At 36.3% G+C, this 26,167-nt stretch overlaps 2 protein-coding genes across 7 annotated transcripts; one reads left to right on the forward strand and one right to left on the reverse strand.

The window, feature by feature from the left end:
• Positions 1 to 3,844: 3,844 nt before the first annotated feature.
• On the forward strand, positions 3,845 to 9,914 carry LOC107904115 (uncharacterized). Of its 5 annotated transcripts, XM_041094758.1 has the most exons (7): positions 3,845 to 3,962; positions 4,211 to 4,285; positions 6,242 to 6,476; positions 7,553 to 8,959; positions 9,033 to 9,101; positions 9,250 to 9,448; positions 9,665 to 9,914. In XM_041094758.1, exons 4-7 carry the CDS (start codon positions 7,613 to 7,615, stop codon positions 9,733 to 9,735), a joined length of 1,686 nt encoding a protein of 561 aa, XP_040950692.1. In that variant the 5' UTR covers positions 3,845 to 3,962; positions 4,211 to 4,285; positions 6,242 to 6,476; positions 7,553 to 7,612; the 3' UTR covers positions 9,736 to 9,914. The 5 variants fall into 5 exon arrangements, with proteins under 5 accessions (XP_040950692.1, XP_016685872.1, XP_040950693.1 ...); XM_016830383.2 differs by lacking the exon at positions 6,242 to 6,476; XM_041094759.1 differs by lacking the exon at positions 6,242 to 6,476 and having other exon boundaries at positions 4,211 to 4,271.
• Positions 9,915 to 10,024: 110 nt separating this feature from the next.
• On the reverse strand, positions 10,025 to 12,958 carry LOC107904116 (WAT1-related protein At2g39510). 2 transcript variants are annotated; one of them, XM_041094762.1, is made up of 7 exons: positions 12,590 to 12,958; positions 12,115 to 12,177; positions 11,896 to 12,012; positions 11,226 to 11,313; positions 10,951 to 11,112; positions 10,717 to 10,868; positions 10,025 to 10,380 (listed from the first exon to the last, which is right to left on the reverse strand). In XM_041094762.1, the coding sequence occupies exons 1-7, from the start codon at positions 12,781 to 12,783 to the stop codon at positions 10,155 to 10,157; spliced, it is 1,002 nt and encodes a 333-aa protein (XP_040950696.1). In that variant the 5' UTR covers positions 12,784 to 12,958; the 3' UTR covers positions 10,025 to 10,154. The 2 variants fall into 2 exon arrangements, with proteins under 2 accessions (XP_040950696.1, XP_016685874.2); XM_016830385.2 differs by having other exon boundaries at positions 11,226 to 11,466; positions 12,590 to 12,954.
• Between the last annotated feature and the right edge of the window lie 13,209 nt (positions 12,959 to 26,167).

A 26,167-nucleotide genomic window follows, 5' to 3' on the forward strand; every position in this document is an offset into this window, starting at 1 on the left:
TGTATCAACATGAGTACACTTTCTTTGACTTGCAATGTTGATGTCTACATACATCAAATCTTTCTGCTTGTGATCATCGACCCAAGCTTTAAAGCCTCACTTTCTAGCTCTGCTTCAACTTCTTTACTGTTCGCGGATAGCTTAGAGTATTTTGGACAGTCTTGCATCCTACGAGGACCACAACATAAGAAACACTTTACTGACTTCTTCTCATTCTCTTCGACTCTCTTGGCTACTACAGAACGCACAATTGAACCAAGTCTCATTGATGCTCTGTCTAGCTCATCGTCCCTTTTGATGGAAGAAAGCACAAAATTCTTCGGATAGTCCCGCACCATATGCGGATCATTACAAAGGAAGCATTTCATTGGCCCATTCGGTATATTGTTGGGCTTTTCATTTCCTATTTGGTGGTTTTCCATTACCATCATTCTTACTATTTCTATTTTCATCTTCCTTATGGTCTCCTCCACCATTACCCATCTTTTTAGCATTGGAGGATTTCAAGTTATCTTTCTTCAGACCAAGCTTGATAAAAGACTCCGCTTCGACCATGGCTACAGTAAGTTCCGTGATACCTTGTCGATCCAACTCTTACTTCACCTAAATCTTCAACCCATATTTGAACAAACAAAAATAGCTTCTTTCTCAATTAGGTCAGAGATTTGAAGCATCAATTCACTAAAGTCTCTAACATACTCCCGGACAGTACCTTGTTACGTAAGCCAGCGTAACTTAGCTCGAGCCTCATCTTCGGCATATTACGGGTAAAACTGCTTCTTCTATTCTTTTTGAAACTCTTCTCAAGTACTAATTGCAGTACCACCTTGTCTCTCATTTGTGGACATACGACGCTACCATAAAAGATTGACATTAGTAAAATAGACAGCAACAATGTTTACCTTAGTGGCATCATCCTCGATACCTATCGCACGGAAGTACTGTTTCATCCTCAAAGAAAATGGTCCATATTTCTTGCGGACCTCGTCCCCCCAAACTCTTTCGGCTAAGTAGCATCCATCTTACGTTGCTTAAGAACTAAATCCAACATCTTTCTTCCCATAACAGCTCTACACACAGCAAGTTCTCCCTCGAACTCCTTAATTTTTGCTATCATAACCTCAGTTTCCTCCTTCAAAGCCACAACCATCACTTCAAGAGCATCATCTCTCTTAGTTAGCTTCTTGGTCTAACCATCCATAGCGGCATTGAGGGTCTCTTTGATTGCACCATGATTGGAACTAATAGTCCCTATCACAAAGTCCCTGAGCTACTTTTCCATCGAGTCTAACTCATCGTTACGTCCTTTAAATACCTCGAGTGTTTCCTTTATGCCACCCATGGATTCCTCAAGATTAGTCACCCAACCTTCTAGAGCCGACAACATATCCCTCGATCTACTATTTTTCCTAGACCTTTCACGGGTCTCCATCGGGACATTTTGCTCGTCTCCTCCTTTCGTCATCTCAACCGATGACTTTAAACACTAAACTGATACCAATTGCCACGGGGATAGATCTTTAGTTTAGCAAATCGTGCGACCTTAGTCGATTTCTTGGGTTCAAATCCTACCTAAGTCAACCTACTCTCAAAAAATGAGAATCCTTGTAAAAATTCTCTAAGGCACTGAAGTAAAGCAAAAGCAAACTCAAAAGAAAAAAAAAAGCTAGGAACGAACAAAAAGCTACAGAAAAATAGCGCACACCAAGTGTTTTGAATAAATGGTCTTAATAGTATTCAATTACTATGAAGGATTGCAACTGAGTGAATACAAATAAGGGGGAAGACCTCTATTTATAGTTGAGCTCCCCCAAAACCGATGGTACAGGTTGAGTTACATTAATGGTCGAGATTAGAGCCAACATTTGTTGTGAATTCTCAATTATATGTGACACAAGTTTAGCTCGGACAAGTAACTTGATGTGTTGTTATAAATGTTTAGCCTGGACGAATAACCTGATATGTATATGTTCAGCTCAGACAAACAGTTGGTGTTGTATAGATACCTATGTATCCAAGTCCGTTTACTAGGCTTTATCGGGCGAATAAGTTTATATGAAAATGAGAAATTGAAATAGGATGAATTGAACTTGATAATCCAAATGGCAAGTTATTAAATAAATTGAGCAAGAAACATTGATTTAGATAATACCTTTGATAAATATGTGAGTATATTATCCCTTGATTGAATATGAATTGGAGATTGTTACCTAATGTGACATGAATTGGTATGTTAAGCACTTTATGGTATATTGTGATATTGATTTTTAAGCAAATGCTTAAAATGTTAGCTTTTTCATTCGGGTTGAGCTTGTGCAAAATTTTAGACCCATTTTTGGATCAAGCTGAACCTGAGCCTATAAAACGAGCTTAAAATTTTATTATAACTCAACCCGACCCATGATCACCTCAAGTCCGAAATCACCAAATCCAACTTCAAACTTTCATACTTCTAAACTTTTGATTTGACTTTTTAACTACCTGATCATCTTACAAATTAGACAATAACTTCTTCTCACTGATCCTAAGCCTTTTGCCACTTAGATTTTTTAAATGTCCTCTTTAAACCTACAACCATGAAACTTAATATGTTTTTTTCTTTTCTTTTTTCTTGTTTTATCCTGCAATGGTTTTCCCTTGAGGATATTTAAATGTTTAACGTTTTTGTTTTTTATTTTTTCCTTGTAAAAGGAAAATGGAAAATTATTTCAAATCCTTGACATGACCTATCAATATCTTTTTCTACAAAAGTGTGACAGAGGCATTATAATAACGATCCACATGTTAGACATTAACATCGTTAGACCCAAGTATCAGATTAGATGACAGAATAAAAGTATAAGGGGGCATAGACCTGTCCATGGGCCGGGCGGCCCGGCCCGGCCCGACGACCTGCCCGAAATATGGGAGGGTTTGGGTAAAAATATAGGCCCGAAATATGGGCTTGGGCAAAATTTTAGGCCCGTTTAAAAAATGGGCCGGGCCTCGAGCAAGATTTTTTTGGCCCGGGCCCGGCCCGAAAAATATTAAATATATATATTTTTATTTTTAAAATATAATAGTTTTTTATTTTAAGTTTATTTACTTTCATTTCCTTGACTAGTGTTACAAAATAATAATAATAAAACATCAAGTTTGTTTTACTAATCAAATGTTAGATTTTGTTACAACAATTAATACAATTAATACAATTAATAATTTGATAAATTTACTAATCAAATGTTAGATTTTATTACAACAATTAATACAATTAATACAATTAATAATTTGATAAATTTACTAATCAAATGTTAGATTTTATTACAACAATTAATACAATTAACAATTAATAATTTGATAATTTTACTAACAATTAATTTTAATAACAATTAGTTTTAATTTTATTAAAAAAACTAATTTTAATTTTAATTTTAATTAAAAATGGGCCGGGCTGGGCTCGGGCCCCATATTTTTTCTTCGGGCCGGGCTTGGGCAAAATCTCAAGCCCATATTTCGGGCCGGGCCGAGTTCGGACCTAGTAAACGGGCTGAAAATTTTTTGTGGGCCCAGCCCGGCCCGGCCCGGCCAATGGACAGGTCTAGGGGGGCATAGTGATGATTTAGAAACTGTAGGTACCACATTGAAAATTTTGGTAAGGTACAGAGGGCAAAGATGCCATTATCCCTAACCAATTTTATGTTTTAACGGCCACGATTTTCACCTCATTCTCAACTGGTACCCAATCACGATTGAATCCACGTGTCGGATGGAAATTAAGGAGTCCATTAATTGAAAATCCGTCGGCAGTACAGTATATAATTTCTCTCTTTCCTATTTAAAGGCTGGGACGCTCTGAGTCGTTTTTTCAATGTATTCCGTACTACTCACTTTCACTTCAAAAAAATTAAAAAGGAAAAAAAATCGGTTGATTATTCCCGGTGAGTTCAAGCCGGGAAGTCTTACCGGCGATCTCTCCGGAAAAGGTATTAGCCTTAGAGACTCGCTCATTTATTGTAATTTTTAGGCTTTTGTTTCACACCATTGCTTGCAAAAGCCTCTTTAAGTTCTATGTAAAATTCAGAGAAAACTGAACAAAAGTTGGATTTTTTAACCTTATTTCTATAAATAGAAAGAAATGTTAATATCTCCTTCTTTTGAATCGAGTAATGCATGCAAAATTTGTGACTAAAGGTCTATTGATTTGATTAATTTGTCTTTTCAACTTCTGAAGGTGTTTTGGAGGGTGAAAGAAGCTTGGTTTTTGATTGAGTGAAGACGAGTCTGATTGTAAGGTTGGCGAGAAATGGTATGATCGCAACTCTTTTCGGAGCTCTTTTTATTGCATGCAAATGTTTTGTTCGAGTTTCGTTGTTTTCTTGTTAATTTAAAAAAAAAAAAATTTCTCCTTTTCATTCCTCATTTCATATGAGTATTTGTTTGGTTTCATAGTCTGTTTTGTTGTACTTTTCTAGGTATTGTTTTGAATATTGTTTTAATGAATTAATGTGCTTACATGGAGTATTTATTTTCTCACTAAGTTGAATGTTGTTAGTTGAATGGTACTTTGGTGCGCCCGAAATTTAAAAATCTGGATGGTTTGTGCTTTATATATGCATAATTGCATATATGATAGCTTCTATCGTGTTGGAGCTTTGAGAAATTTAGATTTTTATGTTTTAACAGTTAATGTGATGATGGTTTGTTTTAGACATATAACTGGTGATTTATACTTGGTTTCGTTAGGTTGGAATTTGAAGAATTAAAATGCATTAGTAAAAATAATCTGATTATCGCTTGCCTTTGAAATGCGGTTGTGGTGATTAACCTTAGGTTCCTTTATTTCACAGCTTTAAGGCATTTAAATGTGTCTTAAGGATGCAGATATGTTGGTTAGTGTAAGGTTCCATTATTTAGTAGCTTTGAGGAATTTAGATGTTGTAATCAATGTTGCCGTGCTATGCATGTAGCCCAAATATGGAGATATACTGATTTATGTTAGTTTTGTATGCAAAGTAATCAGAATGATTACTTTCTTAGTCAAGAAGATAAGGTGCATTATGTGACGTTTGATTAGGTTCGAATTAAGGAATGTAAATACTTTAATAAAAGTAATGGTGACAATTATGTCTGTTAGACGTACAAAAATGTTAATTTATGCTAGGTTCTCTGCTGCTGTCAGAAGTTCAAGGAACTTGGATATCCTAATATAAGCAAATGACTAAATTGGATGATCATGCACCTTAGATATGTACATGCTGATTTATTTTAGGTTTAATTATGTTGAAAATTGAGGGATTTTAATTATTAATGAATGCAATGCTGACGGTTACGTGCCTCGGTAGGCAGACATGGTGATCCATGTCATATTCAAGCAATTTGGAGCTTTGGCATTAGCAATTTCCGTGACTGATATGCTGATTTAAACCATTTGCATTTACCAGCTGTTGGTTTTTCTGTATATTCCCTTTGGTTATGCACTAGTTGATGGTCTGAGAGTCAATCGATCATATAAGTTGGGTAGAATCTGTGTAAAATATGCACTAGTTGATGGTCTGAGAGTCAGTCGACCATATACGTTGGGTAGAATCTGACTAAAACAGAAAGGACACATTTGCTTCAGAGAATATTAATTGAAAAGATTCTTGTGGTTACTACTGTAGACTTTAACATTATCGAATATATATATTATAAGAAAAAATCTAATAGTTTTATGATTTAAAGTAAAATAAGTTCTCTAATAACCAAAGGAAGGAGATCCATATAAATCACTATTTTCTTTGTTACGTCAACTAATTTTTTCAGCTCACTTTTTCTTAAAATTTCAAGGTGAAAAGAGCTTTGTTTTTCTTTTGACTACATTAACTAATTGAACTGTGGTATGTTTGTCCATTATGCGTATTGTCTAAAAGGCTGAGTTGCGCTTTGCTTAAAGTTTTGGACTTGCATGTTTGACCTAAAAGTATCCATAGTAGGGTATGGATACCCACATCTTGTTAAAATTTCATAGAAAACATGAAAGACAATGCCTTATGTATAAATAAGATTTCTTTTTCTATTTTTTCTTGATCAAACAACAGTACTCTTTTATTGGAAAAATAAAAAATTACATAAACAATTATATAAATGCATGGACATTTAGTATGTTTGCACATGCTTTATGAAACTTCAGATGATTCTCATTTCGATTCTATGGTGTGGGGGTGCTTATATTCATAATATGTAGAATTGAAACCATCATGGTCTTGACAACTATTTTCTTTAGTTGCTTTTCGTTGTTTCAGCATCATCATTGTGCACAAGCTTCTACAAGGAAACAGCAAAATCTGTATGGTTAATAACTCATTTCAATGAGTGACACCGTTTTCATCTTGGGCTCCTAGTCTAATATGGGTTACACTTGCAGTTGTATCCCTTTGCTGCCTTGTTTGGATTACATGTTAAGATAAAATTAAAAAGATGTCACTGTTGAATGCTACAGGACATGAGTAACTTGCAAGGTAATTTGTTTAATATCATTTGAATGCCATAGTTCTGATTCAAAGGCTGAGAAAAACTTGTTCCTGGAAGAAACTTTATGAGTAAATAAAGTTGCCTGTATATCAATAAAGTTCCAAATAGAGTTTAATGAAATAGTTGACTTTTATATTTGTTGGAAGGAAATTTAGGTTATGCCTTTTGCAACTTCAATGCCTTGAAAATTTTCGTTTTTGGTCCAAATCTTAAGTGTTGACGCTTGTATAAGTTTTCAACAAATTGCAGATATCTGGCAATATTAGGTCCATCTAGGGAGAAATAAAAGGCAAGTTTTTGAACGTTACGAAGTTGAATAGGCTAGCTATAGCAGTAAAAGGCTAGCTATAGCTGTAAAAGGCAAGTTTAGCTGTCCTTTGCAAGTTTGTGCGCATCTTTAGGCAACTCTTCGAAGATTTTAATTGGCATGATACGATTCCAGAGAAACTTCTCTGTTGAGCTAAGCTAATTTGTTTATAATTAGCCTCATTATATGCATACCTGTACAATGAGCTATCTTGAAAGTCTTACCGTCAACGTCTAAGGGTGGAAATGTTTCAGAGGATTCTTTTTCTGAGCTTTAAGATATGAAAGAAACTGGAAATTTTATCATTCCTGCTTAGAAGAGCTCGCCAATTGGATTTGAATTTTGTTCGTACAAGTAAAAGGTGAACCTTTTGGTTTTCACTTTTGATTATTTGTTTCCTTGTAGTTCCTATGTTTTTTTAGCAGCTAAGTCATACCCTGAAACTTATCTGATATCTCTGGTAGGATTTTTAAAATTGATTTGAAAATCCCTCAGATGGATCTATCAGACTTTAGCCAGTTTTCAAACACACACACACATATATATACACATATTTGTCTCTTACTGATTTTAGCATGCAACTTTTTGTGCTTGATATATATACATTGTAATTTTCTGATGACATGATTTCTTGAGGGTTGGGTTTGTGTTGTGACAGGGTTCTTATCCCTCACTTGTTAGTAACTCTTGTTGTCATATGATAATAAATGCTCCCAATTTGCACTTTGCTTATTTTGTATTATTGATTTTGGGCAGTCTTTCCAGCAAAAGAGTTTATGGATTCCGAGAGATGGTTCATTTCTATCTAACGGAGAGATGGGTTATGATGATTCTTCAAAATCTGAAGCAAAGCGGGGTCATCAATGGTTTATGGATGCCGCTGCATCAGAATTGTTCAGCAACAAGAAGCAAGCAATAGAATCCTTTAACAGCCAACCAGTTTCAGGAATTGCAGACGTCAGTGTTTCTCCTTGGCAAAATGCTTCGTGTTTTCAGTCGGTTTCTGGCCCATTTGGTGACCACCTATTTGGATCTGAGTCCATACGAACAGTCAACTTGGTTGATAGGAACATTTCTTCTGTTGACACTGGAAATTTGAATATGGGAAGAAAGGATTTTGAGGATCAATATGGTAATGGTTCATCTGCGGCTTTGTCTATGTCCCATACCATTGAAGATGCCTCTTCATGTCTTAGTTTTGGTGGATTGAGGAAAGTTAAGGTCAATCAAGTTAGGGATTCCAACAACGGCATGCCAACATTAATGGGGCACCCGTATGGCGGAGGATTTAATAGCACTATTTCAATGTCTACTGTCTTCGGTAAAAATGGTAATGCTATATTGCTGGGCCCAACTTATCGAAGTGAGGATGAAAGTACCGGACCAATAGGTCCAACATTCAGTAAGACAGATGGCAATTTTATTTCAATTGGTCACACCTTTAACAAGAGAGCTAATGACTTTATACCTGTGGGCCACAATTACAAGGGAAATGAGAGTATCTTATCGATGGGTCAGCCTTTTGACAAGGAGGATGGCAATTTTATTTCAATCGGTCAGTCATTTGAGAAGGGAGATGCCAACTTAATTTCATTAAGCCCTTTTTATGGTAAGGGACAAGAAAGTTTCATTTCAATGGCCCCTGCATATAGTAAACCGAATGAGAGTTTGATTTCAATGGCATCCTCTTTTGATAAGGAAGGTGATAATATCATACCAGTGGGACCTTCCTATCATAAGGCAGACTGTAACATCACAGCCATGGCTCCTAGGCAAGACAAAGGAGAGTCTAATATTCTATCTATGCATCATAACTACAAGAAGGGTGAAAGCAATACAATATCTTTTGGGGGCTTCCATGATGAATCCAGGGCAAATTGCTCAGGTAGTATTATTAGTGGTTATGACTTATTGATGAGTAATCAGAATTCAGCACAAGCTTTGGAAGTGCCCTGCCAGCAAGTTTTGGGTGAGTCAAATCCAGATTCAAATGTAAATGATGCCCCCCAAAATAGTTCTACAACTGATACGAACCCGAAGCATAAAGAATCAAAGACTTCTAAAAAGGTTTCTCCCAACAATTTCCCTTCCAATGTCAAAAGCCTGTTATCAACTGGTATGCTTGATGGAGTTGTTGTGAAGTATGTTTCTTGGTCACGCGAGGTGAGTTATTTCCTATGCCTTACCTTTTCACTGGTGGGATTTCACTTATGTAACATAACCTTTTCATTGGCAGAAAAGCCTTAAAGGATATATACAAGGGACTGGATATATGTGTGGCTGCAAAGACTGCAAGTTTGAAAAAGTAAGCAACTCGTATAGACTATAGTCACTCCACTTTTCAGCCCTGTTTTAATATGCCAACTAGTGTTCTTTGTTGCAAAGTTATAGGAAGAGATCTATATTACTAAATCGGAGTATCATTGCTGTCAAATTCAAAATCTATTGTGCAGGCTCTTAATGCATATGAGTTTGAGCGCCATGCTAATTGCAAGACCAAACACCCAAACAATCATATTTACTTTGAGAGTGGGAAGACCATCTATGCTGTTGTTCAGGAGCTCAAGAACACTCCACAAGAGTTGCTTTTTGATGCAATTCAAACTGTGACAGGTTCTCAAATCAACCAGAAGAACTTTCGCATCTGGAAAGGTAAAGCTGCTGTTTAGTTGACTGAACTAGCTATGTTGCTTCGGCTCCATACTCGGACCTGGTTATGAGGATATGATTCTCAAAAGGCTTTACAATATTGATCATATTTGTATCGAGCACACTCTTATTTAACATTCACACTTGAGTTCGTGAAATTAGCAGTCCATTTTTCTTTTAAAGTTCTCTAGACTCAAATTCCTTGTTTCTTTTTTGCAGCATCATATCAAGCTGCCACCCGTGAACTTCAGCGTATATATGGAAAGGATGCTGCTGCTGTGTCATCTTGAGATGAAGACTCAGCCTTTCAAATCTTGTTGTGAGGTGGGTCAGATCTGTGCACTGCAGCTTGTATTTTTGTACTAAACTATAGACTTGTTTTGGGATTTCAATAATTTAAGCAGATGAATGCTTTAGATATCTTGGCTTTCTAATTTTTTCTAAATGAGACCTTTATTGATTTTGATTATCAGATTTGTTGTGAGATGTAGAATTTTACTTGTTCTAAATGTGTAAACCCGTAGTATTTTGGAATGTGGATCAAACATAAATGTTGGACACATTGTAAACATGTCTGAATAGGGGTCAAACACAAATGCCTGCTACAAATATTTTGAACAAAATGAAAGATACGGACAAGAAGCATCTTATTACGAACATTAGCTCAATCCATGAAGGGGAAAAACTTGTCGAGAAATTTTTGTTTTCCTCAAACAGATTCTTTGGTAGGTGACACCTTATTGCAGGTTAAATCCAGGACGACGACAAAATCTTGATCTGAAATTATTGATGTCTGGTGATCATCAATGACAATCATTTTCAGATCATTTGATGCTTCTTCCACTTTGATGTTCTGATTTGATGAACATTGATCCTTGCTCTTACCCCACAAAACCATATAGAGGCCAATCACAATTACAATTGCTCCAATTATCCTACAAAGGTTGCACCATATTAGCAAAATTATCAAGATTTTCTATGATAGATTTAAATAGTAATTAGCAACTAGAATCTCTTATTTTATCATTTCAGTTAAGAGGTATAAACTACACATTTATATTTGTAAGTTAACAAAGAAGTTAAATTTGGTTTAAACTATTGAGAAGTTGAGTTTGACCAACTTGAGTTCAGAACACTTCTAAAATTGAACCTTGATAAGGTATGAGATCAATCCAGTTATCCTCAAGTCTAAAATTATTATAATTGATTATAAGAATAACATAATCATAATTTAAATCCTATCAATATTGAGAAGGGGGATTGATATGTACCTTCCTAAGTAAAGTATTTCGGATAAGATAAAGGAGCTCAAAATTGCAACAATAACCATGCTCAGAGGATTAAATGCAGTCACAAATACAGGTCCTCTACTTCTCATTATTACTCCTTGAACATAATAAGTAATTCCAGAACAGATTACTCCCTACAATCAAACACAAGGGTCGTGAAAAAAAAAAAATACATAAATCCTAAAATATACTTCAAATGAACGGAGAGTATCTTACACTGTAAACTGCAGCCAACAATTTAACATCGAAATGAATAGACCACACAGCGGCATTGCCTGCTTCCATTGCCAGCGCTACAATGCTTCCTCCAATGGTGCCCGCCAAGCAGATAAACGCTGTTAGGGAGAGCTCAGCAGGGTATGATTTTAGGGTAATTGCCTATACAAGAAAGCGCAACACTTTTTTGAATTATTTCTTGTGGAAATCGAAGCTTTATGACGGGAATATTAGAGAAATGAAAACAAAGTTCTAAAATGAATGAGGAAATTTACTTGTAAAATGATGAAACCAGCCCAGCAAAAACAGCCAAAAATGATCATGAGAGCACCTTTGATTGGATCTTGCTTAACTGCTGATGCACTTGAAAATACATGATGGTTATTTGATTTAGTCCATGGCAAAGGCAACATTGGTCCATTAATCAATGTCATCAGCATTGCTCCCCCAAATGTCACAATTGTGCCTAATATCTTTGCCTGGCTATGGAGTTTTCTTATGTTAACCTTCTCAAGGCTGCATCAAATTTCCCCCACTCACTTAATCCATTGCCTAACTCAACTTCCATATATACTATTTTTTATAATATAAAAACATTAAAATTTTAGGAAATTTGGAGGGCTAGGGGGAGTTAGGCCCCTGCTTGTCCCCGTCCCTTCCCTTTGGTGTACTCGAGATTTAATCAATTCATAAAAGTGTTGTTATCTTTGGGCATTTGCTGGTTCTCGAGTGCAAAAGGCTTTTCATAAGAGAGAAATACATTGTTTGAACTGAAGGAAGTATACCTTCGATTAATAAAAGTACCCAAAGAAGACAATACCTTTGATATAAGAATAAGTGGAAGTAGTAATAAAATCCTAATACGTAGAATGACACAAGTAAAACATCCTAAACTGGTTATTATATATGTTTTTATGTGTGTGATGATAAGTAGAATTTAATTACTTGACGATCCAGGCAAGCAAAAAAACAAATGCAGGAAGAACATTGGTCATGGCCGATGTGAAGGTTGCCGTAGTATATTTCATGCCTGTGTAAAGTAAGTTTTGGTCCATTGTTGGCCTGCAGAAAATAATTAATTATTCGCAATTAATTTGAATTTAGAAAGGGAAAAATCAATAGATAATAATATTTAAACCCCCCAAAAAGCAACTTTGTACTTACTCTAATAAGGCTAGAAGCAGTATCTTAACAAAGACAGACAGGCTCATTTTTGGCCTAATTTTCCTGTGGAGTAAAAGGTCATACAAATGGGTTAGTTAGAATTCGGGATTCAATCTATTTGGTTTATGTAGAATTTTTAAAATCTGATATCCATTAAGTATAAGTTTCGACTTTTAGTGTGATAGTGTCTACAATCTCTTCACTTATTTGAACATCACAATATTTTTTATTTTTATAAAGAAATAAATGAAAAACTAGAGTGAACATCGGAGTTCAACCCGATTGGCTACTTCACCCATCCATCATTAAGAGGTACCATCCAAAGCTTTGAAACTCAACATTTATCATTCATTTTATTTTTCATCATAAATTACTATTAGAAAAAACTGAAAGCAATCTCTTCCCTTATTACCTTAGCACTGCCACTTATGTAAAAATTAAAGGAAAAGAAACAGAATAAGAGAGAAATTTAGACCTTTCCAAAACAATGGCAAAAGGAGCAATGACAAGAGTGGCAATGGCATGCCGGTAGACAACCAAAACATGCTGGCTCATCCCTTGGTTTAAAGCAAACTTAGTAATTATAGACATGCCTGAAATCCCAAACTGCAAAAAGAGTACAGCCAAAAATGGCTTAGATTGATCTAAAATTGCACCCAAAGAACCCATTGAAATTGTTTTTTTCTTCTTCTTTATGATCTCTCTTTTATCATTAATGGTGAATGATCAAGCACAACGTGGACTTCTTATATACAGGGCAATTTTCATGTAAAATATTTGTAAACATCCACACGTCTTGTATCAAAGTCTAGGGATTCCATTAAAACGAATTGAAATACCATTCTTGAAAGAATTTTTTAAAAATAAACAACAGAAAGGAAAACAAAAAAGCTCTTATTGTCACTAAAAAGTAAAAACATCATACAAACCAGCAGTCTTGTTTCTACATAAAACACAAACACCTAAACAATTGGCTACTAAGAGAGAGAAAACTTAGTGGGATTTGATTTAGTTATACGTAACATTGTCGAGTACAAACAAAACTTTTACATGGCTTTTGAGTCTTTTGTTGTCAATGTTTTAGAAAAAAAGTTTAGTTCTTAATTTGGTATGGAAGTTTTACAATTTTTTTATGCGGTATATGTGTTATTTTTTGGTTCAACTTGATATCTGTATTTGACAACAGTTATACATTTTGCTACTTGAAGATAACAATGTTAACTTTTTAGTGTTTAATTCAGATTTTTAGTAATTAATTTTCAACAAATCAACTCTAAAACTCGAATCAAATCAAATCATATCCATCATATTGTATTTGACAAATTAAACACAAATTTAAACAAATTTACAATTAACACTAAATTTAATCTATTAACAAAATCATGAAAAATTCAAACTTAATAATATTAGTAATTAATTTTCATCAAATCAATCCTAAAACTCAAATTAAACACTAAAAAGTTAACAACATTATCTTTGGGTACCAAAATAAATAACTTTTGTCAAATAAAGCTATCAGATTAAAAAATAATACATGTAGCACATTAAAACATATCAAATTTAGATATATAAATGTTATATTAAATCATTTAAAAAATATTTCGAAATTAACTTAATTAATTCCTCAAGCCAGCATTAAAAGATGAATAAGTCTGAAGTTGGAATTTTAATATCTACTCATATTGAAGATTAAGTCTAATGAATTCTTATAACATTTTTAAGAGATATATCTAAAATTCCAAAGTTGAAATTTTAGTATATGTGAGAATAACTTTCTTTGTAAAATAAAAGAAAATAAAAGAAAGAAAATTTTGTTAAAGCGTCATTTCCTCTTTTATGAACATTGATATTTGTCATTTCTTTGGCATATGATTCAATGTTAATTTGGTGATGTAAGCAAGGCAAAAATGAATATATTCCCCTTAGACCAATGGTTAGAATATACACCAACCCTCCCATCTTTTGAAACATACACAGTCTGAGAGTTCAATGCGTCAAAGCAAACAATAACTCGTATGAATCAAATTTAACACATGACATCAAAAATTTGTAGGCCATTCAACTTCTAGTTACTTAATGAAACTTTCTTCCAAACCAGATCTCAGTTGAGTGAGACCCAAAACCAAACCTTTTATATATATATTAAAGCCTATTTGGTACACCAACGTTGTAGAATTTTTTTTATATACAATATCTAAAACTATCCATAATCTCTCCTCAACTCTTAAATAGGAGTGTTGACTTGAAAATAATCGCTAACCAAAAAGCTAATTAATAGTAGAAGTGCTTGTGGAAGTGTCATATCCCAAAAATCGGGTTAGTAGAAATTGGATTAGCGAAATGTGAGAGTGGTCATGATTTGTTTTTGTGTTAAATATTGTGGAATTGTGTTGAAAAAAACTAATTTGTTGTAGTGGTTAAGTGTTAGTTATATGCGCTTAAGGTTTTATGTTCAAAACCCTTCCCTTAAATTTTTGGTATTTTTATTCCAACCCTTGACTTTGGATATTGGAGTTAAATATAATTTTATCACAATTAATGACAAAATGAGCTTGTTGGTTTAGTGGTCAAACTTTAATTTACTTTGTAATCTTATGTTCAAATCTTGTGCTATGTAATAGATGAGTTAATTTTTGCTTCTCCTTGTTGTGCTGTCCAAGTTGTCAGAATTTCAGTTAAAATCAACTTGGAGAAAATATGATAGGTGGTTAGAGAATGAGATTTAGTGAGATTTAATTTTTGGAATTATCCTAAAAAAGTTCCCAAAAATTTTTCGTCCACTAATTCAAGATTTTTTGTTCTTCTCTTTTATTTTTTTCTTCTGTTTTCTGTTCTTGTTCTTTCTCTTTCTACTTTTTGTTTCTAAAAATATTGTTGATTAAGGAAATTTATTCTCGTATTTTACATTGTTTTCCTTTACGTCGTTTCACATTTCCCCTTTTCCCATTTACCTTCTTTTGGGTTTGCCAAAAGAACTGCTAAAGAAAAACTCTTTGTTCCTTGTTCTGTTAATTTCCTTTTTGAAGCTTTAATTGGTTATAAACCTGCTACCTTTTTGTTATTAGCGTTGGTGTGGGGTTCGGCAGTTGATTTTTCGTTGGGTAAGTTTTGTTATATGCATTTATAAACTTCGTTTTCGGTGCATTCTTCATGGGATAATGAGTGATTTTGAAGTAAGGGTTCTTTTGAGTGTTTAATTGTTTCGTGTATTGTTAGAAGGAATTGGTGAGACGTATGATGTCCTTCCAGAGATTTAGGATGATTATTTGGTACTGTTGCTGTGGTTTTGGGTAAGTAAGCGAGTTCTATAAGGTTGATTTTCCAATTTGCTAACGCTTAATTATTGGTGGTTGAGGTCGATTTAGTGACTTTAACTTTGTGAATCGTTGCTAAAAGGGTGGTTTTAATTGACATTTTAGGTTCTAGAATACTCGTTGGTGAATCAGCATCGAAAATTGATTAGGTGTGTGATGAAAACTTGAGAAATCAGCGAACAACTGAAAGCCAAAATTGGGACTACCGACAACACATGTCCATGTACTAGTGTCACGGGCCAAAGTGCAAAGCCCGTGACCATGCCACAAGAAGCGCCCCATGGAGGTCTATCGATTAGATGGGGGACATTTAGCCCACAAGAACTGGCCCGATTCAGAGAGCTACTAAAGAAGCCTATCAGATTGAAGCCTGGTTGGCCCAATGATGAAGACATGGCAACTTAGGCAATTTTGGTAACTAATCTTAGAAGATAGAAGAGAATCATATCTTGTAAGATTAGATTTGATTTGATATGGTAAATCTTGTAAATCCCTAAAATCAAGGGATATAGTGAATCTCGTCCGTCGATGTACATGTATCTTGACCGTCGGTTTTGGGGGAGCTCAACTATAAATAGAGTGCCTCCCCCTCATTTGTAAATCATCCATTGTAACTTGAATTCTTAAGAGTAATAGAATTCTTGAGCATTTACTCAAACACTTTGTGGGCATTCTTTCTTTGGCTTTCTGTTGTTCTTTTGTAGCTTCGTTTGGCACAAACGCTTCCGCTATATAAATTGGTGCCTTGGAGGAGTTCTAAAAGAATCCTCTCTTTTGGGAGTTAAGGCTGACTTGGGCGAGTTTGGACGAACGGATTGCCTAAGGCCGCACGAATTGCGAGACGAAAGGTCTAGCCTCGTGACAAGTGGTATCCGAGCCAAGTTTTGAACCAAGTTATATTCGAGTGGTTCGAAGGCACTGTTGGGATGTCGAAAGAAATCGTTGGTCAGAGTGAGCAAATGGAGACTCGTGGGAGGGCTAGAAAAACTAGTCGCTCGAGGGAAATGCTGACAGCTTTGGAAAATCGAGTGGTCAATCTCGAGGAATCCGTAGGGAACGTGAAAGAGACCCTTAAATTGGTCGAGGGACACACAGATGGGTTTGACTCAATGGAGGAGCAACTCAGAGATTTTGTGTTGGATTCTCTCGGTGCAAATAGGGAAAAGATAACGGAATTGCTCGAGTCTACAGAGGTAAAGCTGGCAGAGAGGGATGAAGCTCTCGAGGATATGGTGCTAGCCATGCAGAAAGAAATGGAGGAGCTCAAAGGGGAGCTCGCGATTTACAAAGCCGCTTTGAGTAATAGGATGTTGTCTTCAAGGCCGGAGCAACATGCAATGGATGTTCCCAAACCGGAGAAGTTTAAGGGTGCACGATCCGCAAGGGATGTGGACAACTTCTTGTGGGAAATGGAGCAATACTTCCGAGCGATGGGCATCGAGGATGATGCCATTAAGGTAAACACCGCTTCGATTTACTTTACTGATGTTGCTCTCTTGTGGTGGCGACGTGGGTCCACGGATGAGAAACGTGGAGGAACGGCTATTGGAACTTGGGAGGAGTTTCAATGAGAGTTGAAGAAGCAGTTTTACCCTCAGTTTGCCGAGAAGGAGGCTCGAGCCAAGTTGCGTCGTCTCACGTAACAAGGAACTGTTCGGGAGTATGTTCGGATATTTAGCGAGTTGATGCTTCAAATCTCTGACTTGAGCGAGAAAGAAGCATTCTATTGGTTCGAGGATGGGTTAAAGCCGTGGGCAAAGAAGGAGTTGCGAAGGCAAGGAATCACCGAACTTACTGTAGCCATGGTTGAAGCAGAGTCCTTTGTTGAGCTTGATCCGGCGGGAGACAAGCTTGAGGCATCTAAGCCTAATGGAAGGGGCAATGGTGAGAGAAACCATGAAAAAGATGAAGAGGGACATAGCGATGATGGCAACAGTACTGATAGCACAAGTGGCAATGGGAAACCACGATATGCGAAGCGGGGATTAGACAACCCAAGGGACAAGAGGAAGAAGATGAAATGCTTCCTTTGTCAAGGACCACACATGGCGCGTAAATGTCCAAATAAAGTGATGATTTCGGCAAAGAAGGATGAGCCGAAGGAGGAGGCGAAGCCTACTGAGGGAAACACATCGAAAGTCAATTCGATGGTGCTCATTCCTAGGAAGAGGAATGAAAATGTGTTGATGTTTGTGGACATCAACATTGCGGGTCAGAAGCGGAGTGCTCTTATTGATACGGGAGCATCGGACTTGTTCATGTCGGAAAAGGCTGCGAAGAAGCTTGGTCTGTCGATTAGGAAATCGAATAAGAAGATCAAGGTAGCAACTTCCGAGAAAGCCTCAACTGTGGGAGTAGTTCGTGAGGTGGAACTACAAATCGACGAATGGAAGAGCAATGAAGAATTCGAGGTAATCCAATTAGATGATTACGATTTTGTGCTTGGCTTAAACTTCCTTTGTTAGGATTCAGGCAACTCTGCAACTATGGGCCGATCAAATCCATATTGCCACCGATCCATCAACAAAGAGTCGAAGATGTTTCGTATGGGAGAAACATTAAATCGTCGAAACGGAATGCTACGAAAGCCCCTTCAGAAGTGTTAGTGGCACAAGGGACCGATATGAAGCCTGCGGGACCGACTGTGGAGCCGACACCTTTGGGAAAGGTGGGTGGTGCATCGAGCTTCAAGGGAAAAGGAGCGATACAAAGACAGTCGAGATGAGTAAATGCTGCAAGCAAGGTACATTGCAAACACTCTGATAGTGCTTTAAATTCTGACTTGTTGGCTTGGCAAAGTCGTAGGGGCCCTTTCAAAGTTCATAAGCAAGGAGGCCAAGGAACTATGGGCGGTACGAAGCCGAGGTATGAGAATCGAGGGGATTCCAACAGAAACAAGTCAAAATTGGGGCAAGTTAAAGCGGAGACTTCTTGCCAACAGAATGTACCAACGAGTGCAACGGTTCAAGATAAGAGGCGACGAAAGCCGAGGCATAAGTTCCGAAGGAAAGAACAAGCCGAGGCAACGAGAAATTTTCAAGGTGAATCCAGTCAGTTTCATCCAGAAGTCACAACGAGGGCGTTGCGAGAATGGGTGGGGGAGAATGTCACGAGCCAAAGTGCAAAGCCCGTGACCATGCCACAAGAAGCGCCCTATGGAGGTCTATCGATTAGATGGGGGACATTTAGCCCACAAGAACTGGCCCGATTCAGAGAGCTACTAAAGAAGCCTATCAGATTGAAGCCTAGTTGGCCCAATGATGAAGACATGGCAACTTAGGCAATTTTGGTAACTAATCTTAAAAGATAGAAGAGAATCATATCTTGTAAGATTAGATTAGATTTGATATGGTAAATCTTGTAAATCCCTAAAATCAAGGGATATAGTGAATCTCGTCCATCGATGTATGTGTATCTTGACCGTCAGTTTTGGGGGAGCTCAACTATAAATAGAGTGCCTCCCCCTCATTTGTAAATCATCCATTGTAACTTGAATTCTTAAGAGTAATAGAAATCTTGAGCATTTACTCAAACACTTTGTGGGCATTCTTTCTTTGGCTTTCTGTTGTTCTTTTGTAGCTTCTTTTGGCACAAACGCTTCCGCTATATAAATTGGTGCCTTGGATGAGTTCTAAAAGAATCCTCTCTTTTGGGAGTTAAGGCTGACTTGGGCGAGTTTGGACGAACGGATCGCCTAAGGCCGCACGGATTGCGAGACGAAAGGTCTAGCCCCGTGACACTAGAGTCAATGGGGGCATGTGGGCCACACGGGTGTGTGTTTCTGGAAAATTTCACCTAGACCCATTTGAATCTAAAATTTGTAATTAGACTTTTCGTAGGGCCCATACTGCTTAATTAAGGCTTGGAAACAAGGTATCTGTTAATATGCTTGTGTATGATGTGTTTAAGGTACGTGAAATATATTTGCATGATCTGATACTAATAGTTTTGATGGTATGTCATGATTCGCTATGTTTGTATATGTGTGTATGATGTGTGATTATGTTAATTTGTATTTCTAAATTGACTATATGAGCATGCATATGACATTGTGGCATTTTTGGTTAAGGTGATATATAATTCTGATTTATCTATATGCAAAGCATAAAATCACATGCTTACTTGTAACACCCCAAACTCGGCTTAGACACTATGGTCGAATCCGAAAGTGCTACGAAGAAGGATTTTGAAACTGATGATACTTCGATAAAACGTCCAAGTTTTATAAAACAAATTTATTTATATATTTATTACTAAAACTGCTACATACTATCCTTTAAGGTTAACCAAATCATTTCACAACGGAAGTTTGAAAACCGTTTAGATCGAAACCACACTAGTGTTTCCAAAAATAACATTTGTCTGCTTGAAGTCGATATTTGTTGAATCATCGCAGGTTAGAAATCATAATGCAACCAAACCCGAAAATTCAAACCAAACAGTCCAAAAAGTCCAGAAAGTCTAAAAATTACAAAATTCTCATGAAAGCCAAAAATTTAAGTAAAAACCATGAAATAATCATAAATGAAAACAGTTTCCCGTCGAGTGGTCACCGCTGAGCCTCCGTCGCACCGACCTGCCTATGTCTGTGGATTACCTGAACAGAACAGACAAACAGATGTGAGTTTAAACTCAGTGTGTAACCCAACAGAGATAGACATGCAATAATACAGAGTTTCATATACAGTCAGATACAGATCCGGACCTAAGTCCATCACAGAAACAAATATCAGAATAAAATGTACAGAACAAATGAACAAAATCCTACCCCTATCTGCTACACACCATTCCGTCTATCCCATCACACCATGTGGGGTTAAGAACACCCACCCATCCCTACACACCATATAGTGTCGATGTGACATATAACCGATAATATGCAGTCAAGCTGCCAGAATGTAGGCAAAGAACCGCCAAACAGATCACTTCCTCCACATATACATTTTCCTCCCCAAACACAGATACACAATACATATGCAAAAATATCAGAACAAACATGCTTAACATGCTCATATACAGATAACATATATACACAAACAGAACAGTTAGACATACATATCAGTTTCCTACACAGATCAGGCTATCAAAATATCAGATTACATGAAGAAGGGTTTGGTTAGCCTTTATCGGCTCTACGGTATGCCCACAGTTGATCGGATAGACCCGTGTGACCCTAGGGAAATTTTCAAAATTTTGGGCCCACACGCCCAGATTGGCCTTGCTCGTGTGGCCCACATGGCCTGGCCCAAAACCCACAAACCTGTGTGGCCCACACGCCCAACTTGACCTATTTCGTGTGGCCCACACGGCCACACTCACACCATCACATGGCCATGTCTTACGTACGGCCACACCTTTGTCAGTCACACGGCTGTGTCTCATACACAGCCAACCACACGGCCAGTCACATGCCCATGTAGAATCGATAGACTCTATTTTTGGCTTTCGCTGAAGCTCGATTTTCTATGTTAGGAGTACACACCTGGTTTAGTTTTGATGCGAAAACATTCCCGAGACCACCAGAACCTAAAATTGACAAAACAAACTCCTAAAATCAGTTTTAATTCTCAATTAAACTGAACCAACGAAACCGACAATGGTTCAATTCAAGTGCTCATCACTTTCCCACTACCCTGAACGATTCCGACTACGATTTCACGAGAGGAGAGTCCCATTCTTCATGATTCACTACTGTCAAAACCCAAAAATTAAACTGTAAACAGTAACATTAACAAAGATTATCACAAACAGTTGCCATTGAAATGAACAAGAACTCCCCCCTTCGTTTACTTAAACATATGGAAAGACCAAGGGTTCGAATCACAGCGATTTGGAACAAAAGATTGACAGAATAAGAAATTGAAAAGAAAGAAAAAACTTTGGATGGGGAAGCAACAGAAAAGAATGTCAGAGAGAATTGGAAGGAGAGGGAGAAAACCGTATTTTTCTGAAAAAAACCCAAAAATAAAAACAAAATAAGATAAATCCCAACTCCCCACTAAAAACTCAATCTCAACTCCCCACTCACTCAGACTTCCAATCCTATCCAAACTCTCTCAACTAATCGAAACAAAAATATCACCCATGTTCATGCTAGGATTCGAACACCAGAGCTCCAGCAAGCTAACTCCTTACCACCCGAACCAGCAGGCTCATTCTGATATGAATTTACAAACAATGTTACATAAGCCTACCCAGCAGGGATGAAACTAGGATTAAAAATAACAGAATTTGCTAAAAGTAGAACTTGAACCCAAGACCTTACACACACACGCTCGGAACACTTAACCACTGAAGCATATACACATTTTGTCAAAATTTCACAAAGCAGACTTAAGTTATTCAAGGAGTTACATTATTGGTTTTTGTTAAGAATATGAATGCATGTTCAACATGCTTATCATTCTATTTCAGTTTATGCATGCCATGTCACATTGCTTGGGGTTGAGATATTATGGTATGGAGGAAGTTCTGATAGTTTAATGATCTGTATTATTTGGTGGTTTATCCACATTTCTGTCTGGTAGCTTGTCTACATTTATGGTGTCTCAACTACACACATATGTTGTTTTGGCAAATTGGCTACAATATAGTGGCTTGTCCACATATATCAGATCTGGCAATTTTAACTACAATCTTTGGTGGTATCGACCGTAATTATTCTATTGGTGTGATTAAATGGATGAGTTCTCGGGAACTCTATTGGTGTGTAATGGAGTTGGGTAGGATATTTTCTGAAAAATATTGCATTGGCATAAGCACGCATTCTCAGTTTTACTCAAATTTACATTATGATTTGCTGAAAAATATTACATTGGCATAAACACACATTCTTAGTTTTGCATTATAATTATAACCAAGCAAGTTAATAAAATAAAGAAATTCATGCGAAAACAATATTAACATCCATTCACCAAAAAAATAGTAGTAGTTAATGATTTATAGTCCTCCAAAATAAATCCCAAAATAAGTTCAAAAATATCATCAACAAAAAAATCATCATATCAACATTATTCCCCCTCAGCAACACCCACCATTCATTACTTTTTTTTTGATAAACACAATTGCCAAACTACTCTTCATTAGGGAGAGACAAATGATCAATATGTAGGGCTGTTTGCTTAATTATTACCTTCTGCACAACCTTGGTCTCTGCTCATAATTTGGCAACATGCCTTTCATTCAACTCACTATAGGAGGTGAGTTGATCAATCATTCGTTCTTGAATGCTTGTGGGAATAGCCTTAGGCCTGAGCCAATGGGCACTCCTTGAGACTGCTCGTAATCTAGCAACATTCCTCTCATTTGACTCACTGTAGGAGGTGAGTTTATCAATCATTCATTCTTGAATGCTTGTGGGAATAGCCTTAGGGCCTAAGCTAATGGGCACTCCTTGAGATTGCTCCTAATCTAGCAACATGCCTCTCATTCAACTCACTGTAGGAGGTGAGTTGATCAATCATTCATTCTTGAATGCTTGTGGGAATAGCCTTGGGGCCTGAGCTAGTGGGCACTCATTGAGTTTGCTTGTAATCTGAAAACATGCCTCTTATTCGAATCACTTTAGGAGGTGAGTTGATCAATCATTCATTCTTGAATGCTTGTAGGAATAGCCTTGGGGCCTAAAGCAATGGGCACTCTCTGAGTCTGATGTGCTCCTTTTTTCTCTGCATCATTAGTATTAGAACTAGTAACTTCATTATCTTATTCGTTGATAGCATGTTCTCCTTCCAACCATTTATGGGAAAACTTAAGTTCCAGCACTGGTTTCTCGTATTGTTCTATAGATTTAACAATTTGAAGATTCTTTTTATGCAAGACTTGAAAAATGATAGAGGGGAAAGTCAAAATATATCTTGGGTGAACTCTCTCAACATTCTTTACAATTTCGTCAAACATTAATTAACCTAGGTCAAACTCATAACCTTTTTCAACAAAATTATCACTCGTTTACTAATAGAGTCTCTTTAGCTATCTGGAAGTCAATTTTTAGTGGCTATGATAGAGAGTGTAGCATATACAGTTGAAAAAGAAAAATACAGGAAGGTTACCTATCTCAGGCTGGGATAAATGAGCATTATTTGTAATAGTAGTTGTAGTTTGACCAATACTCTACTCAAGGTCCACTATATTTTGAGAAAAACAATTCATAACCTTTCTGATCTTAGTAGGGACAAAATTATACCATTCACCACGCACAAAGAACTTATGGTACAACTTGCTATTTTTATTAGAAATACTCATGAGCAAGTTAGCATAATAATTCCAAAACAATATTTCAAACATAGGGTTTTACAAAGCTCATAGTCCCTATCGAATCACAATTCTCTGGAAGAACATCTATCCCATGCTTAGCAAAACTATTCTCCTCAATATTTTACTTCGTATTGAAGTTCTTTTTTACAACAGAGACATACCTTCTGGAATAGGTAGGATCGAGGAATACTTTGTTCTTTAGTTCCATCATTCTCTCATTCTATTTTCTACCTGTTGTAGTGACTTTAAACAGAAGCTTTGGAACCCCAACATCTTTTATCTTCTTATTCCTCTAGGAGGCAGTAATAAGTACGTTAGGACGCTTGGTCTTGCCTTCATCATGGTGTTTAGAGGAATGTCTTCCTTAAAGCTAGAATCAGTAATGGTTTTAGACTCATCAAACAAGTCATGTGGATTATCTTCAAGAATCTTTCTCTTCTGGCTTGGCTTTGCAATCACATGGGCCTTTCTTTTGTCAATCTTCTTGGAGACAGCGAGATTGGCAATCTCACTTGCCACAACTGAGCATGTCCTTATCCTGTGAGCCTATGCATGGACTGAAGAAGTAGGCACTTCACTATTGATCTCAAAATCAACATTAGAGGCACCTTTCTTAACATCTTCTTCACTAGTAAAGACATGTTCTTTTTGTTGGAAAAATTCGATTAAGAAAACGAGTTTCAGTTACAGCAGAAGTTTAAAATTTTAAAAATCGAGCCAATTCATGATATTTATAATAATAAACATTTTCTTGAAAAGTACTTGTGTTTTGTGCAAGAAGGATCTATAGTGTTCTCGACTTTCAACCGAATGATCTTCTTTGCTATCCTCGTACCCCAAATTGCATCGAGTGTGGGCTTGAAGAACAAAACCCAAACACAAAACCAAAAACGATTTATTACTTTCAGTAGGAAAATGATTCTCTCAATAGAAATCGATAGAAATTATTATTTCTAGAAAATAGAATTTATTTAAAGAAAATAAATTTCTACTAGTTTTTGGTAGAATAATAATATATGAAACTCATGTGTAAAACTTATGTCAATAGCTGTACCAGTGCCATCTATTATAAGGAGAGAGATGCATCCTAGTAATAAGTATAATAGAAATAATATTTATTAATACAAAAGCACTCTCCAAGTCTAACTAGAAGAGGGGTGGTAGCACACCTTATTAAATTTCTCTAGGGTTGTCGCCCCTCACATGTAATGTGAGGCAGATTGGGCCTCCTATGTATTCGGTCAAATTATATGTGATTCTTGGACTTTTGGCCCAACACGTTATAATTTAATTCAACCCAATATTTGTTTTCTATAACCATAATAAATATTATTTATTTATTTAAGTTAACTAAATTAATGTCCTAATTAAATATTTTATCAACCCAATTCTAATTTTGTTGAAGTCATGATGACTTAACCGTAAAAGAATTTATAAAGAAGTATATTTAATTTTCATATTCAATGGATTCATAATGACTAATTAATTTAATTTCATTTTTGAACTTCAATTATTTAATTATAATTAAATTATAATTTGAAAATCTTAAATTAATTCTCAAGGCATTTCTATTCTCAGTGAGAAAATACATTCACTTGTGAATGCAACCCATTCTCTAACTTTATCATTTCCATTCATTTTTGTTTATTTGATTTTACATACAATTCATTTATGGTTTCAACGAGCTAGCAGAGAGAGTGATTGAATATATGTAATTTAGGCTCAAATAATTTATAATTAAGTTCCAGTTTTTCACCTATTAATTATAAACTTATTTAGGGCCCCTTTGGATGAGCATTTACCTCAGTGCAGTGCGTTTAGATTTCTTTTTATCTTACGCTATAGTATCACTACAATATCTAACTCACCTCCATCATTGGTTTTACACTAACTGCAGGTATACGCACCACCCATCCAGAGGAGCCCTTAGTCACAAAGTCGTTCCACAATAGTATCGTGACTGAGCTCTCCCTAATTACATATCATTATAATCAGTACTCGTCCAATGACCTTGTCAGAAGTGTGTTACTCTAATGGGAGGATATCCTTAATCTTTTTGGGATAAATCTATTCTTCCTATATGATTCTATTTTATCTCATGGTAACCATTACATCTTCCTTCATCAAAAGCCAATTACTATCAAATAGTAATTAAGTCATTTATTATAAAGACAAATGACTCATGGCCATGTTTACTTTTCATTTATCATGTAATGCCGATGAGTAACACCTTATACCCAGTCTGGTCACCTGACCTGAGCTATAAGGTGTTACAACTGTTACACATCAATATCATTCAATAATTTGTCATAAATAATCAACCATATAAAACTTTGTTAGCACAAGTATTATATGCTATACAATCAAAATCGAGATATAATCGAGCTTACAAAGCTCTTAAACCAACTCGAAACAAACCAGGACTAATTTGAAACTTTTGTGAAAAGATAGGCAAAAGGTGAAAACATGGGTCACACGATCGT

The sequence above is a fragment of the Gossypium hirsutum genome, chromosome D05 (genome assembly GCF_007990345.1).
Source record: "Gossypium hirsutum isolate 1008001.06 chromosome D05, Gossypium_hirsutum_v2.1, whole genome shotgun sequence".
Lineage (NCBI taxonomy): Eukaryota > Viridiplantae > Streptophyta > Magnoliopsida > Malvales > Malvaceae > Gossypium > Gossypium hirsutum.